Source organism: Anas acuta, chromosome 1, assembly GCF_963932015.1.
Source record: "Anas acuta chromosome 1, bAnaAcu1.1, whole genome shotgun sequence".
NCBI lineage: Eukaryota > Metazoa > Chordata > Aves > Anseriformes > Anatidae > Anas > Anas acuta.
In genome coordinates, this window is record NC_088979.1 from 203,716,721 (window position 1) to 203,735,324 (window position 18,604).

The following is an 18,604-nucleotide window of genomic DNA, read 5'->3' on the forward strand; positions in this document are numbered from 1 at the left end:
GCGAAGGGTTTTAGTCTTTTAGGGGACACCTGAGGAGCTCCTGGTGTCTCCCCGGGATGCTGCCTCCTCTCTTTGCAAGCTCGAGGGCGTGTTTCAGAGCTAAAAAAGCAGCCTGGAAGCTTCATGTGAGACTTCATGGGAACACACACACAAAAACCAGCAAAAAGGAACCCCAAAAAAAGCAACAGGCTCTTCCTGGCACTCCTCCGACAGCTCTTTGCAGAGGGGATTCCTGTCAGTGCTCCCCTTATACAAATCTCTTCTCCCAAGGAAATAAATGAGTTTGTGAGCCTGAAAAGACAGACTGCACCCAGAAACTACCATTTGGGGTGTCAGCCAAGGGACTTCCCGAGGTCACGATAAGCAGGGAAGCCCTCGGGTGCCGTGGCATCCACCTCCTGCTCTAACCCAGCCAAACTCCCGGTGCTGGGAGCAGCCCAGGCCCTGGGCAAAGCTGGCTCCGAGCCTGTGCTGGGGGGTAAAAGAACTGCTGGTGCAGGTGGCACCTGGTTTGTAGGACCGGAGGGAAAACCTGGCACCCTACAGCACGAGAGGGAGCTGTCGGAGCCACTATTTTTAGTCCCGGTTGGTGGGCAGAGAAAAATCCTGATCATCAGCAGAGCCTGGGCCAGCCCCGTGGCTGGAGGGCAGCCTGAGCAGGCAAAGGGTCGTGCCCGAGGAGTAGGGCAGGGCTGCAGCAAGAAAAAAAACAAAAACACAGGAGGTTTAGAGCAAGGAGAGCCGTGCCAGAGCGAGCAGGTAGCACTTAACTGGTGAGGTTTGGAGCTAACTGGGAGCGAGCATCCTGCAAATCCTTCGCCCCCCATGGTGCTGGGGAAATCCCGAGCTGGCATCAAAGCTGTGGCTGGTGTTTCCTCTCTCCGCAGGGCACCGTGTGCTTGAGACGGAATAAACGTGGTTGAGCCGAGGCTTGTGCCAGCCAATTTCATTCAGCATTCATCAGGGCCCTGCTGTTGACAAGAATTCATTCATGCCCAGTGATTTGTCCTCTGGGAAACACCTCTCCTCCTTCCTGGAGCTGCTCCACGCACCCAGGACTTCGCTCGCCTGCTCCAGCTCTCCTTGCTGGCTGCCATCGTCTCCTCTCCTGCCCTGCCAGGTGACACGCACCTGCAAAAATTTAATTCCTGGCTTCTCCTTCAGCTGGTGATTAAATTCTGCCTGGTTCAGGGCAGCACTCATTAAAAAAATAAATGTTTTCCTACCAGGAAGGTGCTATAGGAAGTTTGACTTCTTTTCTGCCTGGGCTCAAGGAGCTCAGCAGCATTTTGCCAAGCTGCTAGCGACTGGTTTGGATCCATCCTCCTTCAAAAAGAACATCTAACGGGGAATTTATTATTTAAAAGATTGTGACATTCGCAGCAGGTCAGCCTCCCAGCCCCTGCCTTTCCCCTTTTCTCATGCAGAAGAAGCCACCAGGGATCAGGGTGCTGCACCTCCCTGTCCCCAGGCAAGCAGAAAACGAGAACAGGCAGCTCCTGGCTTTGCCCTTGGTGGCTCCCTCTGCTTTTTACTCTTGAGGAGACGCCTGGAACAGCACCAGAAACAGGACCTGGGCTCCTGCCTTCCCCTCCTGGCTGTGCTTTCACCTGTAAACAGCTCACCCCGAGCCTGCCGGGGCTGGCAGCCGCGCGTTTCCCATCTGCAGCGAGGGTGGAGGCAGCTTTCCACCCACACCTCCTTGATTTCACGGGGGAAGCTGGGCAGCTTTGCAGCAATTCAACCACTCCTGGTGCAGAAATCGCCAAAAATGGGGCGGCTCCGGTGCAACGGGGCCCCCCTCATCCTAAATAACCCTACGGGAGCATTGGTCGTGGGGTAGCCTGCAAGATGTGGCCCTGCATTGGTTCCTCACCTCTGCTCGTAGAAGCATGGAGCCTGCTAATCCCCCTGCTCACGTCACAGCCCTAAAGCTCCTTTGGTCCTTTCTGGGTTTGTTCTGACGACCGGAGGGGCTGGAGAAGGGTAAAACTCACAGCAGCTGGAGCTTGGAGCCCCTCTCGTCTTCAGAGCAGCTCCCCAAAATGTCGCACCACGCAAACCCACCAAGCCTGAGCTCCTCGGGGCGGCACCGCGCTCTGCTCCAGCCCTTCATCAATATTTAAGCATCGAGTCAGGAAGCCTGCAGCCAAGGCAGCTTTCAGGATCGATGCCGAACAAAAGGCTGCGGCACGAGGACGTGGAAGCGAGGCTCAGCCTCGGGTGCTGCCACGAGCCCATTCACCTGCTGGGAATTTGACTTTAAACCCGGTTATTTCAGACCAAAACATCCGAGGCTTCAAATTCAGGGTCGGCGGTTCCAGCATCCCGGCTCGGGGCAGCACGAAGCCATAAAGCACTGAGCTCGTTTGACACGGCGTTGGGGAGGGAGATTTTATTTCCCCTCGCTGTGGATGTGACCCACCACGAGATTACTCACGGCCCTTTCGCAGTCGAGCCCCGCTGCCGGGCTCCCTGCAAGGCTGAGCTTCGTTCCAGCCTCTGAGACGCACAAAAAAATACAGAATTTGCCTCTTTTTAGCTGGCTTGATTCTCTGGGGTCAGTTAATTGTTACTCGAGTGCCAGAGCGTGGATGGGAAATGTATTTTATCAAGATAAAACAAAAAAAAAGAGTAATTAAAGCTGGTGGCTGCCATCAAGAAGTGAAACACACTCCCTGACCCCAAACAAATTCATTCAACTACTTTCCTGGTTTCCCTACCAATAAATGGGGATAAATTTATGTCCCTTCCAGGGAAAACTGCACGGGTACGGGATCAGAATCCCTCAGAAACAACCTACAGAAGGGGAATATTCCTCTGTCTCCTCTCCTCCCAAGAGGACAGCACCCAAAATACCCAAAATACCGCATCCCCACTGCCCCAAGGGACCGAGTGCCCAGAATGATGCTCGTCCTCACCCCCAGGGCTGCGGGGTATGGAAAGAGGCAGAGCAAACCCTCGGCGACAGCACCAACGCCAAAAATCCATCCCAGCCCCAGCCAGAGCCAGCAGGAATGGATACCCGCATCTCCTCCGGCCCCAGGGGGGGATAAATTAGCCGGTTACGTAAGGAAACGACCGGGCACGGCGCTTCCAAGGGCTGCCCGAGCCCTTCCCCTTAAAGGCCGCCGGAGATTAGAGCGAATCGAAGGGTGGAAGCGAGGCGAGGGGCTGCGGGCGAGGCTTTGCACGGAGGAAAACGCTGCAGTCTCTCCCCTTAATGCACTCTAAATCCCAGCTGATTTCCAGCTCCGCTGTTAGAAAAAAAAAAAAAAAAAACACACAAAAAACAAAGGAGGAAAAAAAAAAAAGCCCAGCATTAATATCGTTTTAATGCACGCTGGGCGAGCGAGGTGGAGTGACTCAGGGCCTGGAAGGGCGGGAGGTGTTGAGGGGAAGCATCCAGAGGAATCCAGAGCGTGAAAGCATTTTGGAAGCTGACCAGAAGGAGCCGGGGTGCAGATCTGCTTAAAGGACACCACGGTGCTCCTACAGATCTGCTGTTGCTGCTTTCGAGCATCCAGGCTCAGATTCTCCCTTCGATAAACGCTGCTCGCCCCCCTCACGCCCAGCAGGCAGGGAAATAGAGCTGTGAAATACAACCCAGGGCTGCTCATCCCTCTGCTCTTCCCTCTCTGCATCCCAGCAGCGAGGCCAGGGCTGGGATTTCATTTCTGCTCCCTCTTCAGGCTGGCTGACTCCACAGCAAGAGGCATCGAGCGCAGCACCCTGAGCAAAGCCACTCTTCCTTCCCTCCGCTCCCCCGTTCTCTCTGCCGGCCAAGCGCTGATGTTTTAGGATCAGAGCATTCCCTACGAGACGAGGATTGGGATGGGAGCCAAACCTGATGTCTGACCGAGGAGGATTTCTGCTTGAAATGCAAAATAACAAGGCAAGAACTCAGCGGTCTGCCCCCTGGCTGCGCACGCATTTTCCCCCTTTAACAATGACAACCCAAATACCTTTTTTTTTTTTAACATAACTTCTCAGTCCTCATCCTTTCTGCACTTATTTTGGTGCCTTTCCTTCTATTCCACCAAATAACCAGAGAGTTCATCATACAGCAAGACTAGGCAGTAGATAAGCAGGCACACACCAGTGTGTTCCAGTGCCATCCTGAACCAGTTTCCACAAACTTTGTTTTATTTCTTCGCTACCTGCTAAGTCTGGATATCTAGGAAAGTCCCCAGAGCTGGAATAAAGACGCTGAGTGAGAAGCTCGATAGAAAATCCCCCGAACTAAGCCACTGTGGGGTGGCAAGATGGGAAAGGAGGCGGAAGGCAGCACGCCGAGGCTGGCTGCCGACGGGTGACGGAGCAGAAAAGCAACAGTTGGTCAAGAGCAGCCACCGAGCATAAAGGAATAAAAATAAACAATAAAACAACTGGAGAAGGAAGGAAACGAGTGGGTGATACAACGTTGGCCATACTCTCTGCCACTCCACAGTGAAGTGTTTTGGAGTTTATATGGCACTAACTAGCGGTGTCAACTGAGTCCTGGGCAGTGTACGGGGACAGAACAGGGAGCAATCCTTCCCCAACAAACTAGGGCTGAAGAAAAAGCTGGTAGAAAGGACAGAAAGAGCCCCCAGAACCAGGGAAGCAAACGAAGTTAGCGCTATCCTTTTGCTCTCTGGGCTTTTAAGTCAACCTGAAGGGAGGCAGAGCTATTTCGCTGGGGGAAAACTTGGCATTTCAAGCGGAGAGGAAAAAAAAAAAAAACACCCTAAAACAGAAAGCCAAAACTTTCCGGCAGCCTTACCATTGGCATCTTGGACTCCGGTGAGCGCTCCGACTGCCGCGGCGGTTTCACCAGATAGGACGATCTGCCCTCCACCTTGGAGAGTGGCTTCAGCAAGTGTGGCTACCGCGTGGGCTGCTGCTTCACTGGGGGGAAAAAAAAGGGAAAGGGAGGGTTAGGAAGGCCACCAGACAACCCTGCTGCAGCAGGAGCTATTTAACCAGGCATTGGTATCAAGAGAACACACGCAGGAAGGAGGGATTCTCACCAGGGTCTGCTGAAGTTATCCAGAATGGAAAAATCTACGGTGGAGGAGGAATACAAGGGAATGAGCTGCTTTTGCTGCCTTTTTTTCAGCTTGCATCCCTCTTAGTTAGAATATCCGTGCCTTCTTTAAGATCCTTTTACCCATGACTTTCCTAAAAGCTTTTGGACCATCCGAGCTGGTTATAACACCACGCGGCTCCTTCCTGCCTCTGGCTTCCAGCACAAAACTTACTCTTTTGCCACCGTCTCTCTCCAGATTTTCCAACTCCACCTCTCAGTACGGATTCGGGCAGCTCACCTCGTGCTGCAGAAGGCCCAGAGCTCTGCCGTTACCAGGAGCACATCAGCAGCTCTCTATTTAGAGAAGACAGAGTACCTCTCCCCAGCCAAGTGGTTTAATAATTCTTTTTAACGAGTGATCGGTAGCTGAGCACGGCATTCTTAAATTTCCTCGCACGAATGAGGTCAGACCAAAAGGCCCTTCTAATGCAGCAGCCCTGCTGTGAGAACAGCCAGTATCAGGTATTTAGGAAGGAGTGTGTATGATCCTTCCCTTCCTACACCCTCTCAGCTTCCGACAGTCAGCAGCGTATTGATTTCCTCCATCAGAGACTGCAGCTGGACCATCAGGTTGGATTTTTTCTAATCCCCTTTGAAACCCATTTATATTTATTTTTTTTTTTTTTGCTTCCCCAACATCCTGTGTCAATGAGAGCCACATTTAATTAGATGACGTGTGAATAAAAACGTTGCATTCTGGCAGTCCGAAACCTACTCCCTCAGTCTTGCTGGGCAGCCTGTGCATCTGATAGTGCAAGAAATGGAAAATAACAGCTCCATTCTCATTTTCCTCGTGACTTCATAGCCTTCCAGTAATCTCTTTTCCAAGCTGAAGAGACAGAGCCCACTCGCTGTGGAAGGGCTCTTCCTGGCTTCCAGATCACTCTTGTCCTTTTCCAGACTTTTTCCTAAATGTAAGACATTGTTTGAGGGGTGTGTGTGACCATTTCTAACATTATTCAAAACGTAGATGTACCGTGGGTTAGTCCAGTGGCCTGATCCTGCCCTGCTCTCTACTTCCCTGTAATTCCTAATATTCAACTTACTCTTTCTGACAATCCCTGCTCAGCAGGGATTCTCGGAGCTCACTGAATGGTAACTGGTAACAAACAGTTCCTCGTTGGGTCTACACAGGAGATATTTCTTCACGCGTGGATTATTTGGCATGGATTGAGATGTTCTATTTGCCATTTCGTTGCACAGTCCGGGTGCTGTGAGCATCCTTCGACAACTGCTCAAACTCCTCCAGACCCCTTGGATAAATATTAGCTACTCAGAGCATATTTTCATCTCTAAATAGCCCCTCTGTCATTCACAGCAGCTCTTAAGCACTGTTACTGAGCCAGAATATTTTCTTGTTCCGCCTCCCTATCCCTTTTTGGTTAATGTCTCTTCTGAACATGCAGCTATGTGGAGGCAGAGTGCAGGAAGGCCAACTACAACAGAGCAAACCTGGGGGTAAACCCAGACTTCCTGCTCTAACACTATTTTCCAGATGTTGCACGCTTACTTGAAGCCACTTTCGAGGGCAATTCAGCATTTTAATCATTCATTAAGGCTGCACCCCTGAAAATAATAATGCCCATACAGCATAAAAGCTGTGCCCAGTTACAGCATGCTCCACAAACACTAATTAGTTCAAATCAATTAATTAATGACCTCCACTTTGTCCTCTTTTACTAGGAGGCCCCACACTTCCCATCCTCAAAGCTGGCAGAGCTGGAAGAGCTGTTAGCTCTCAAGGAATTGCTGAGATCTTCCTACAGGTAGGGGAAAGATCGCAGTCCTCCTCCCACAGCAGTGTTTGGTGGCAAAGAAAAGAGAGCACCTGTTCCACATGGAAGGTTTGGGGGGCAAGTCGCCCAGAACTTCTTAAATGCAGGAAAAGGAACTGCTTGTTGTGACCTTAAGAGCCAGAACCAGAAGCAACGGGACAAAATTAAACTGAAAGCACACTGGTTTCAGAAAAATTTCTCATAGTACATAGAAGAAATGTATATAATCTAGAAATGTGCAGGATAAAAGTCCTGCAAGCCAGATTCCAGGAGACTGGACTTTTTTTTTTTCCTCTAACTCCATGCCTAGTTACTTTATCTGTTTTTACAGTGTCCTAAAAAATCACTTGGTTTTAAAAGGCAATTTTACAGTGGAACTACTAATAAAAATAATCCTACGCAATCAGCCTTCTATAGTAGCAGAAAAGAACATACCTGATGGACTTGAATCTGGATCACAAACAGAAACAGTTCTAGGGGTGTTTGCAGTTCAGTTGCAACAGCAATTTGGAAGCAAGCTGGTGATGGACCCCAGGATCAAGGTGGCTGCTTTATTTATTTGTGATCCCTGCATAGCATGGTTTTGGAGCTCTACCCCAACTACCAGAGCTGTGGGCTTGTGTCTTGTCCCAGGCTGTGGCTGCTCAGCCTTTACTCTAACAGCCTGTAGTCCAGGATCCCGATTTGGATGAGGAAAATGTTTTGCCCCCACCTCAGAATCACAGAATTGATTCTGCGATTTCACACCTCAGCAGCGTGAAACCCCCTGTGCTACTGGGGCTGATGCCACGTCCTGTCCTGCTCCCTCGGGATGCAGCCACAGTGTGCCCCAGCCACTTCCAGGTCTTAAGAACATGAAGCAAAGCTTAAACAACTCCCCCGAGCTGAGCAAGGACTGCTTCCTGCTGCATGGACCTGCAGAGAACTGAACTTTACCACCTTTACCTGTTGGCACACTGAGCACAACGTTCTGCTTTCTGATGAGTGACCAAGGCAGCACACAGCTGAGAAATTTGGCCTTTTAGTTAGGAACTGTTACTAATTCTGATGGATACACAGACCAGTGTAGCAAAAGGCACTATCAGCACGTTAGGGCTCTTATCAGCAAGCTCAGCCCTGTAACCAGACCCTTGCTGAACCCAAACCATTCAGGGGGTACAGTTACCACCTAGCGTTTCCCCTTTCAGGAAATTTCCATGTCAGGGTGCTCCTCCTGTTACAGTGGAAACTGAAAACTATCCTGCAGTCTCCTGTACGCACGTTGAACTAGGAATTTGCTACGAAAAAGCCTCCATGGGACTGCAGAGAGTGTCTTTTTACTGTCAGAGTGAAAACCTAGAAGAAAGCACCCGCGTGCAGCCTTCTTGCCTTCTCCTCTCTCCCGTACCTGTTGAGTGCCATGGTAACAGTCGCTCCTTGCTGCATCTCCTGAGATGCTGCCACTGCTGCTTCTGCTAACGATGCCACTGCCTGCGTGGCCTCCGATGCCTGCGTCGTCTGGATGGTCATCTCGCCCCCCTGTAGCGTTGCCCAGTTCTGCTCCACCTACGGAGGAAGAAAAAGAAGAAAGGTCCCATGAAACGAGGAAATCAGATAGTTTCAAGAAGTCTTTGGAGAACCCTGCACGTACTCTGACTCTCTCCCAGAGACTCTTTCAGGGAAAACAGCTGCTATTCTGCACACGTTCAACCTTCAAGCGAGAATTTTAGTTCTCGTGCACGTGGAAGGTGCCCCCCCAAACATCTGTGAAGCACCTCACGCTCCCACAAACCCCTTTCATTCAGCCATGCCCACCAGAAAATGGGACAGCAGTCAGCTCACTGCCTGCCAGGCACTTTCTAAAGCAGCCACACTGCTGTGGTGCTGGAAGCTCAGCACAGATCACCATCAAACAGGGAAAAGGGCTGCATGTGCCTCCCTGTTTCCATTTGTCTGCACCCATCTCATCATTTTGGGGAACCACATTCCCATTTAGGATTTATTTGTGCTGGACTTGGCTCAAGCTCACCTAAAGCTCACAACTGGAACTTGTTTTGCTGCAGTAATGCACTTAATAAATGAAAATGGCCATCCCCAACTGCTTCACTCTCCTGTGCCCACAGCTGAACCTGGGCAAAAGGATCCAAAGCAGGGAGGAAGCAGCGACAGGGCATTGAGACAAGGTGAAAAGAAGCCGAGTTAAGAGAAGGCAAAGTCTTTTAGGCAAGAAGGAACCGAGTCTGAGTGCTTCGAGAGGAAGAAGTCGCAGATGGGAGGGATCTCAAGAGAGTTGGACTGAGTTTGTGCTGCTCCCTAGCCATGCTGAAATCAAAGCAAAGCAAGCCCGAGCAGGGAAAGGCACCCTTCCTTCCCAGCACCACGCAGCAGGAGAACATCCATATATTCTGCAAATACATGCATTCAGCAGTCAGCTGAATGAATGAGCATCCTGCAAAACACCTAGGCTGTTTCAAAACAGGGAAGGAGTAAGGCCTGGAAAGGGAGGAAGAATTGTCCAGGCCCTTCTCTGCACCAACACAAAAGTTGTGCTGCTGAGATCGTAGCAAGCATCCCTGCTCCGTGTTGCTCTGCATCCTATAAACACCTCTGCTTACTCAGAGCTAACTCACATCTCCACGCAGGATGACAGCAAGGCAGAAACATCCTTAGAGATGCTGCCAGCAGGCTGTGGATTAAGCTGCACACAGCAATCCCAGCCATTCACCAATGAAAAAAAAACTTTAGTATCTTTATTTCATTAAATATCTCTTAAACATTTAATTTACAGAAGGAATTAGGTGCCTGTGCTCCCTTAATTTCTGTTTGTCCCTCTGAAAATTTTTCTTCCAGGTGTCAAGAGACATCTGAAGAGGGTTCTGAAAACCCTCAAAGTACTTCAAGGTCACAGCCAGGCTGCTTCCCTTTGCTTCCCAGCTGGAAGCAGGGTCTTGTGCAGAACAAAGCTGTTCTGTGCTGCCACCTGTCGCCCTGAAAGCCTCCCTTGCACAGAGCTGACCAGACCCCACTGTTCCTGCACAAACCGTCTGCAGCCAGGCAGCCTGGCACGCAGCAAAGGGGCGCGTGCCAAAAGCAAAGAATACCCCAGGCATCATCCCCAACCCTGAAGTGGCAAAGCTCAGGATCTGGAGCACACGTGAAACAATTATCCCAAACAAATACAGAAACGTGGATTTGCATAGCTAAGTCTCTATCTGCTAGAGCAGATCTCCCAGAATTAATGTACAGGACATTAAAACGGGATGAAATTCAGAACTGAGGCTTCTGCCATAATTGTTTGTGTGCTCCTGAGTCAAAACAACAACAGCTCAGCACTTTGTCTGTGAAATTTCATATAGTTTCGTATATTTTAACCATGAACACTGCAGGGTTGGTGTTTTTTTTGTGACTTAACTGTGACAAATTTGTCAAATTCTTTGTCAAAAACCCTTACCTCTCCGTCAGTCACTGCGGAGTAATTGACTTGTGCGACGGTGACCGTGGTAGGCAACTCGGAGGCATCAGCCAGCGTGGCAACTGTAGCACCGGTGCCAACCTGCGGGAGCCAACAAGATGCAGCTGAAGACGTTTTTTTTATTGCAGGGAAACATCCATATCATTCAGACAAAGCGACAGTCAAACGCTCTCAGGTTACAAGGCATGGCATCTACAGAGAATAATAGTAGTGGGCAGAGCTCACGGAAAATCCTGAGCTTTCTCCAAGGGGAAAAAATAATATGTTAAAGCAGTGTCAGCCTGCAGCAGCTTCTAGAGTGGGGACAGGGCTCAGAAGCAAGCTTTGCACAGCCCTAGTGCTGTCCTCTAACCACAGACCCTATTTTCCTAGCCTTGTAAAGAACAGCTGCAGGATACCACTGCCTTTCCCAGGTGTGAGCAGGGTGCACAGGTGGAACCAACACGTTTCTCCCACCCCATGGGTGTTAAAAAAAAAAAAAAAAGGCAAAATCTGGGAGAGGTGCAGCTTTGTTTCTAAGCAGAATTAAACCTGTAGGTGCTAGAAAGTCGATGGGATCTCAGGTGCTGGGCACCTAGGAGAACGCTATCAAAAGGAAAATGTCTGTTAGCAGGTGAGCAAACAGCCAGCTTGGCAGCTCTGCTGGGCCTTGGGGGAGCAGAAGGCTGGGCCAATTCACTGAAAAGCTTTCATTTGAAAAGCAAACAAGAAAACAAAAGCAAAACAAAAATAAAGTCCACGTCCTGAGCTGCCAGAAGCTGCCGCCCGACATGGAGAAGGGAATACAGCAGCAGCAACTTCTGCTCTGAATCCCCTAAAGCAGTCTGACAAACATCCTTCCCTCAGGGGGCAGCTTAAGAATTACTATATTTATATCTTACACGCTTCAGGTGTAAGAGCAGGGGATGCAGAAGCACCTAATGCCATGGATTAAGACAGATTTCATGCCATTAAAGAAAGGCAGTCCCATCACGTTTCCTCCTGTCACTTCATCCCGTGGCCACCACTGGTTCTGTGTGGCCACATGAGCCGTGTGTCTGTTTGTGAGCAGGGGTAGGAGCAGGTGTGAGCAACAAAGTTGTGTTTTTGCAGTAGAGAATTACTTCTCTGTATTCCAAGGTAGTTGTGTAGTCATAATAAGAAGTGCTAAGCAGATAAGTGGACAGTAGAAGGGCCTCACTGTTCCAAAATAAGGTAGAATCTTGAGAAAAACAGGCTGAGCAGTGTGAGAACAGTAAAACAAAGATCCCAAGTTCTCAAAACATGAGAAAGGAGAAAGTAAAGGGTTGAAAAGAAGAAGAATTGTACATATATGGTATAGAAGAGCATCGAGTAGCTTGTGAACCTGCAGTACTCAGCCAGGCATCGGGTAATAGGGAATAAAAGGTTATGATTTATTTACTAAAATGTGCTCCTGATTGGCAGGATGCCCACTACTGCAATTGAGAATAAAATAACTTCACAGAAGATCCTGTCTGAAGAAAATTGAGATGTTTCTCACAGCAGGGAAGAGAGAGGATGGGACTTCTCCTTTGAGCATGAGCGCTGGCTTAATGAGAAGAGATTGATAAAGAGAATTCGTGACGGACAAGGCAAGCTACCAAAAGGAGGGGTTTGCTCTGAACCACCTCCTAGAGGCATGCGAGTCGATCCTGAGCCAGCCGTGCTGGGAATGCTGGAGGGCTTTGCTCACCTGGATGAGGGACACGGTGCCATCGGGGTTGCTGAAGGTTTGTACCACTGTCTGTGAGGGCACCAGGTGCGCGATGCTGTGCGTGGTCGTGGTCTGCTGCTGCGTCTGCTGGTCCTCGAAGGCGTAGAGCAGGTCCTCACGGCCGTGCTGCTTGTAGCAGTTCTTCACAATAGTCCGCAACGCCTGGGTCCACGACACCTGCCAGGAGAATCAGGAAGGAGTTGAGAGCGTGTAAAAACCTTCCTGAATCATTTCAATGCTGCTACAGCTGTGATTTGCATGCTTACCTCGACTGGGTGCTTTTCAATAAATCCTCAAACAAAAATGCCCCCAGTACCTAATCCCTCCATCCCCAGGACTTATAAACTACCCTAAGAACCACTGAATTTCTGTGCATGGCCACAGAACGAGCACACTTGACCAAGGGAAAGGGCATATTTCTCAATCAAATGTGTCTCTGCCTTTCAAGGAATCTTGAAGAATTGAGGCCAACACACAGAAAATCACCTCCCCCTTGAAAGAGCTGAGGACACAGCGCCTTTTGATGACACGGAGCCATTTCCAGCCCCCAAACATCCCTCCCCACCCAACCAGATCTGCATCAGCGCTGCCCTCACACCCTGGTAGCCTCTTTTTGAGGGTCTCCTTGTGACAGGTTGGTGGCAACATCACCTGCGTAGGATCCACAGCTGAAACTGATGCCCAAGACCTTTGCACCCTTTCTCTCACTTCTTTTTTTCCTGGCTCCACACATCTTTGATCACTCCCATTAAGCACAAAGGTCCCTCAGGATGGGACAGGAACCCTTCAAGGGCTTCACGAGGCCACGAAACAGACTCTGTAGTAAATTAACTGCATACTTGGAGAGCTGACTGGTCTTAGGCTGCTTCAGAAGGCCACAGAGATGAGCAGATGATGCAGCTAGCACAGGGAAACAAAAACAAACCACGAAAACTGAAGGCAGACAGACTTGTGGGCTACCCACCCGCTGCTTCTGTTCCTCCGTGCGGACGTCGCTGCGGACGTTGGCCCACGGGATGTCCTCAGGCCACCAGATGGGCTTGCAGCTCTCCTTGCCCCAGCCCGGCTTGCCGCGACCCGTGGAGTATTTCAGCATCTCCGGGATGAAAGCTCGCAGCTGTGCCTGGAACAAAGCACAAAAGGTGATGTTTAGGGACACAGCTCTGGTAGTTGGGAGATGCACAGTGCAAAGTTATTGCGTTCCCATTCCTGTTGGAACCACGAATTGGAAGAGGCCGGCGTGCCCAGGACAGACCAACAAATCCTGTGCCATCTCCTCCCGAGATTATGGAACAGCAGAAATAAAATGAATCCAACTAGAATAAGGCAAAACACACGCTGCATTAGCACATTTTTTGGTTCAAATGCTGCCACGAAGAGACCTAACCAACCTGAAAGGGGAAGAAAATGGTTAGAACAATGCAGGACAGAAAAAAAAAACAACATTCAATGTCCCTACAGTTGCAAGAACTCTATTTGAGCTGCTGTACATTTTATGGGGATGTTGCAAAAAGGACAGAGCTTCAGGGAGCTTCTCCAACTTAAAGACACTCTTACCTGTTCTTCCCTACCCCTGCAGAACATAACGCACACTGGACTGATTTTCTGAATCTGTTTTTGACTTTTCCCCCAGCGGGGACACTTTTCAGCCCAGTTGTGCTTTTCCTTAGCACCCACAGACACCGGCCAGCTGCTGACTGCCTTTACCATCGGGAGACCCTGCCTTAGAAAGAGAGATTTGCGCAGCAAATTGAGCAGGCACTCCTTAAAATCATTAAAGAGTACATAAAACTCACACAGGGTGCTGTGGCATGTTTGGGTTTTGTCCTGGGCACTGCCTGGAGGTGCAGGAGGAGGTTGGTGCAGCTGTAGGGCTGAGCAGGGAGAGCAGAAGTGCACACACCAAATTAAAATGTGTTAACTTCAGGCTAGCTAGATGCATTTCTCAATGCCTCCCTGCATCCCTTCGGAGCTTGCCATAAAGCCATTTGAGTTGTGCTGTCCTGGAGTGCAACATCTGTCGGATTTAGCACCCTGCTAAAGGCACCAAGAGCTGCAGCAGCTCTTCGAGGCCAGAGCCCAGCCCCAAGATGTGACGTTGGGCTCTGGTTTGCAAATCTAAGGAGAAAAAACTGAAGTGTGTTTCGATAAAAAGCAAACAATTCATTTGAACACATGCTTGCACAGTTCGCAGCAGTGGCTAGGGACTTCAAAGGCAATAAAAAAGGCATTTTACTCGTGGGTCTGGACATGGTGTGTCTGCTGCCACCCTAAAAGAACCCCTGCTGCTCAGCAAAGCAGCTGCATTTCAGCCCTTCCATCATTTCTGAGCTAACAGCAAGCCCAGGAACGGGTCAGAGCCTGCTAGAGATGGAGCAGCCCCTCTGGAGCAGCCCCCACCACCCCATAGGCATCCTCAACCATCTCAGGGCCGGTGAACCAAACCCCAAATTATAAACGGGGCAGAGAAAAGCCAGCAGCTCGCCCGTGCACCACTGCGGTGCCTTCCCTTCCAGCCCGGGACACAGCCTCCAGGTGGGTGAGGTTTGCTCTGCCCCACAAACCTGCTGATGGCATCAAGTCGCCTGGAGGAACAATGGTTAAACATCTTCCCAGAATCGCTGCCTGCGAGCCCTGCTCCTTGTTAACAGATGGATTAATTACTGGTCCTGGGGAGTTGAGCAGCTCCAGCGACTCAAGGCACTCGTTAAGGAGGGCTCGCCTTTAATCCGCCAGGGAGACAATCAGCAGCGATGCCGCAGCCTGCTCCAGCGCCAGGACGTCTCTAATTAGTGCTGTAACGAGACCTCAGCCCGGCAGCTCGCAGGGGTGAGAGACAAAGACCCCGCGTGTCTCACCCTCTGCAGTCTGGGGGAGCCACCTTTCTGCTGGCTGCGGCCACAAACCAGCCAAAAAGCAAGTTTCTTCCCCAAAAGGCACGCAGCTCGCTCCTGTTTGCACCTGGAAAAGGCTCCTGTCATCTCCAGCATCAAGAGAAACCGCAGGAAGGTCTCCTCGACTGCTGAACTGCCCCCACCGACGGCCTGCACGGAGGGGTCTGCTCACAGATTTATTTTTTTTTTGTGCAAATCTCCCTTCTTTTCCACCCTGAAAGTGCGGTCAGGTCATAAAAAGGAATCGCTGAGGAGTTCTAAAGGGTCAGAGGGGTGTGTTTGGGGACCAGGCAGGGTCACCACTGCTTGCTCTTGTTGGAAACGATGCAGGTTTTGAGCTTTTGGGCTGAAACACTGCAAAAGCAGGATTATTCTCTCACCCTGGGGTGCCTCCACTGAGAAACAGGGATGCTCTCATTTCTCCACCTCACTGACCTGCAGGCATCGAGTATGATTTTTGAGGCCAAGATGAGCTTTGCTGGCTGGTGTAAGCACCCTGCGAACCACAGGTGCTCGTTAGGTTAAGAAAAGTGAAATAAAAGAACAAAAAAAAAGTGAAATTAAGGAACAAAATGCCCCTTGAGAAAAGCACGGACAACTTCTCGTGCCTCTCAGCGAGAGCTGACTGATGCTCTGGCCTCAGCATCACCCAAGCTTCCTCCTTAATGCTATCAGAGAGCCACAGAGAACACCGAGGCTGAGTTTTTTTATGAAGCTCAGCTCTGCCATGGCATGCACGTCGCCAAAGCCCGTAAAGCAACGAGACACCTCCATAAAATGGCTCCAGGGGAAGAGCCCGGCTGAAATGCCTTGTTTTTTGCACACTTAGGTGGGTGATGCTCTTCGCTCAGAAGCATCTCTGCTCAGCAGAGGCTTTATTTCCCTCTAGACCACCACAGAGGCAGAGCAATTAACCAGGGAGCGATTTTTGCCTCCCATTTTGAGGAGCCAACGCCTCCGCCACCTGCCTGCAGCCACCTGCAGCTGCTCGGAGACACCTCTGAATTGTGCTGCCCAATTTCTACCTGTAAATATTTTGGTTTTCCACGGGCTCTGTAGTATTTAGTCAATAAAAGCTCGTTTTTTTGTTTGCAGATAAAGAGAATTCCATCAGCAGCTCCGGGAATCCAAAATCCTACAAAAACCAGCAGCATCTCCTTCCACGCACGAGGCTGCAGGGATTTGGGAGTCAGCATCCCCACCACCACCTCTAACTGATGTATTTCAAACCCCATTGTGGCAAAGAAAATAAAAGTTGACAGTATTGCAGCTTTATCATGCTCAGCTTCTCCGTGTTGTGTTTCTATTTTAAAAGCCTGGCCATGAGTCTGGCAAAGACTACACAGCAGCTGGAGTCCTTCAAGAGCAAAATTATCTCGTACCCACCACTCGCACCATCCTTACTGCCTGAATTTTGCCAAGGAGGAACACCTGCTGCGTTGTGAAAACCCGAGCCTGGAGTCCTGTCAGTTAAATCTGCTGAGCTGTGTCCTCAGACGGCCTGCGGGCGGCTCCAGGATCTGAGATTTCTAAAGAAGACTTCCAAAATGTGAGGCTGCCCCCAGCCCCAGCCAGCCTGGCCTTGGGCATCCCCAGGGATGGGGCACCCCCAGCTCCTCACCACCCTCAGAATAAAGAATTTCTTCCTGATTTCTAATCTAAACCTACCTTCCTCCAGATTAAAGCCATTTCCCCTGCCCCCCCGACACACAGTCCCTCCCCAGCCCTCCTGCAGCCCCTTCAGGCCCTGGCAGCCCTCTGGGAGCTCTCCCTGGAGCCTTCTCTTCTCCCTGCTGAGCACCCCCAGCTCCTTCAGCCTGGCCCCACAGCAGAGGGGCTCCAGCCCCTGAGCATCCTCCAGCACCCCAGATCCTTCTCCTCAGGGCTGCTCTCCACCCAGCCTGGATTTATGTTTGGGATTGCCCCAACCAGGCCCACACCTCGCCCTGTCCACAGCTTAGGAAAAGCCTTCACGAAGCTGTTTGGATTCAGATTTTGGAAGGAAGAAGGCTATTCCTAACGGGAGGCTTGTTTTACCCTAACGGAGAACGGGAGGGCTTGAGATAAGAGGCTCCAAGTTGCTGTGCTGTTGCATCAGCAGGCTGCGTGCTTGATGACAGAACGCCCTGCAAAATACAGAGGGGGGAGGAAAAAGGATTTCTGGTGTAACAGTTCTACAAGGAGCCTGGGAACACAGGAGTGGTGCATCTGGGAAAGGAAAAAAAAGGAAGAAAAAAGCTCTGCCAGCAACTACTGCCTTAGATTGGACACACAAAGCAACCAAACCCCAGGGGCAACGTGGCTCGGCCAAATCTTTGTGCAAGGTTTCCTGAAGACCAAGGCCACGTCACATACTTGCAAGGAAAAAAAAACACAAAACAAAACAAAACAAAAAAAAACAACAAACCTGTTATTGTTATCTGAACAAGCAAAGTATTAGTGTTTTATTCAGAGATTTTAGGAGGGGAGGTTGCACGGCTGTGTCCGGAGGAAAAGCAGAGAACACCGAAGCCCTCCTTAACATCAAAATATTTAATTTCCAACTCTATCATAACAAATAAACAATTTGTATTATAAACCCAGTGGAAGGGTTCTCTGAAGTGAGAGCTTGGCACTTTTATTGCTGCTTTGACAGCACGTGCAACGTTAACAGCCAAGGAGACCTTTTTATGGACCTGTTTATTCTTGCACATATTCCACACGCTGCAAACCAGTTCCTTGGACGTGTCACTGGTCTGCAAAAACTGGACTTCCTGACCTCATTCACCCACCTTCACTGTTCTTATTTCTTTCACTAGCAATGGCTCATTTCCTTGTTATTTCCTCAGAGCCCACACGCTGCGGGTGCAGGCACCTTCACTGCTCACACCACGTGGGGATGGCTTCCCCCTCCCTGAAAAAAATCCACTGCGATGCCTCCATCTCCTTGTTTTTAAGTCCTAGGCTCTTCTGTTTAATTACTACGATGACAAGGTGATAGAGAAACTTTTTGGCTGCTTTTCTGAATGCCAGAATTCCGTACTGGTGCTTTTAAAATAAAATCAGAGACCCCCAGAACAGCGGAGTGTTTTGGGAAACCATTAACCACCCAAACCAAGAGCTGCCTTCCAACAGCTCTGAGCCGAGCTTTCAAAACCAGCAACTAAGTTTTGCTCTGTGTTGTCATGGATTAGGAACGTGATCTGTTATACCTTAAGGCACAGGAGCTTTTGTAAAACTGCATGAGAAAGTGTGAGTGTGTCTGATTATGCCCAAGCACAGGAGCTGGTGGTGTGACCAGCACGTGATGGTTCTGCAGGGCACAGTGGAAATCAGCACATCTTTGCTGTCACGCTGCTTGTATGTTGCCCCAAAGCCCCCAACCTTTCCATCTTGCTGCTGGCTTCCAGCATTTCAAGTGTATTATGATGCAACGTGCTGAGTTCAGGTCCTGCACCCCCTGGGGAAGGAGAATTCCCTGCAGGATCCCTCCCACACCAAGGAAGTTTCCCTCAGGGGCCCCCCCTCTTCTTCTCCCCAGCAGTAAGGTTGGCAAGGGGCTGGACCTGGACAGAAAGGGAGCCCCCCACATCCCTAGAGCAGACAACTCCCTGTCTCCATCAGCAAGATCTCGAGGTTTGATGTGGAGTTAAGCAAATTAACAAGCTCTTCTCTGCTCCAGCCCACGGCAGGAAGAGGAGGATGGCAGGAATCAGAGCA

At 50.2% G+C, this 18,604-nt stretch overlaps 1 protein-coding gene across 12 annotated transcripts in view; it reads right to left on the bottom strand.

Annotated features, from left to right (window-relative positions):
* Positions 1-18,604, bottom strand: part of NRF1 (nuclear respiratory factor 1) — a 50,844-nt gene that overhangs the window by 14,639 nt on the left and 17,601 nt on the right. For 10 of the 12 annotated variants that reach the window (XM_068670191.1, XM_068670182.1, XM_068670181.1 and 7 more), the window contains 5 exons: positions 12,976-13,134; positions 11,991-12,188; positions 10,277-10,378; positions 8,234-8,391; positions 4,766-4,890 (listed from right to left, as the gene is read on the bottom strand). In XM_068670191.1, coding sequence (XP_068526292.1) covers positions 4,766-4,890; positions 8,234-8,391; positions 10,277-10,378; positions 11,991-12,188; positions 12,976-13,134 — 742 coding nt within the window. Of the gene's footprint in view, positions 1-2,880; positions 3,258-3,388; positions 3,872-4,765; positions 4,891-8,233; positions 8,392-10,276; positions 10,379-11,990; positions 12,189-12,975; positions 13,135-18,604 lie in introns of those variants that run through there. The other 2 variants (XM_068670189.1, XM_068670190.1) reach the window with 2 other exon arrangements.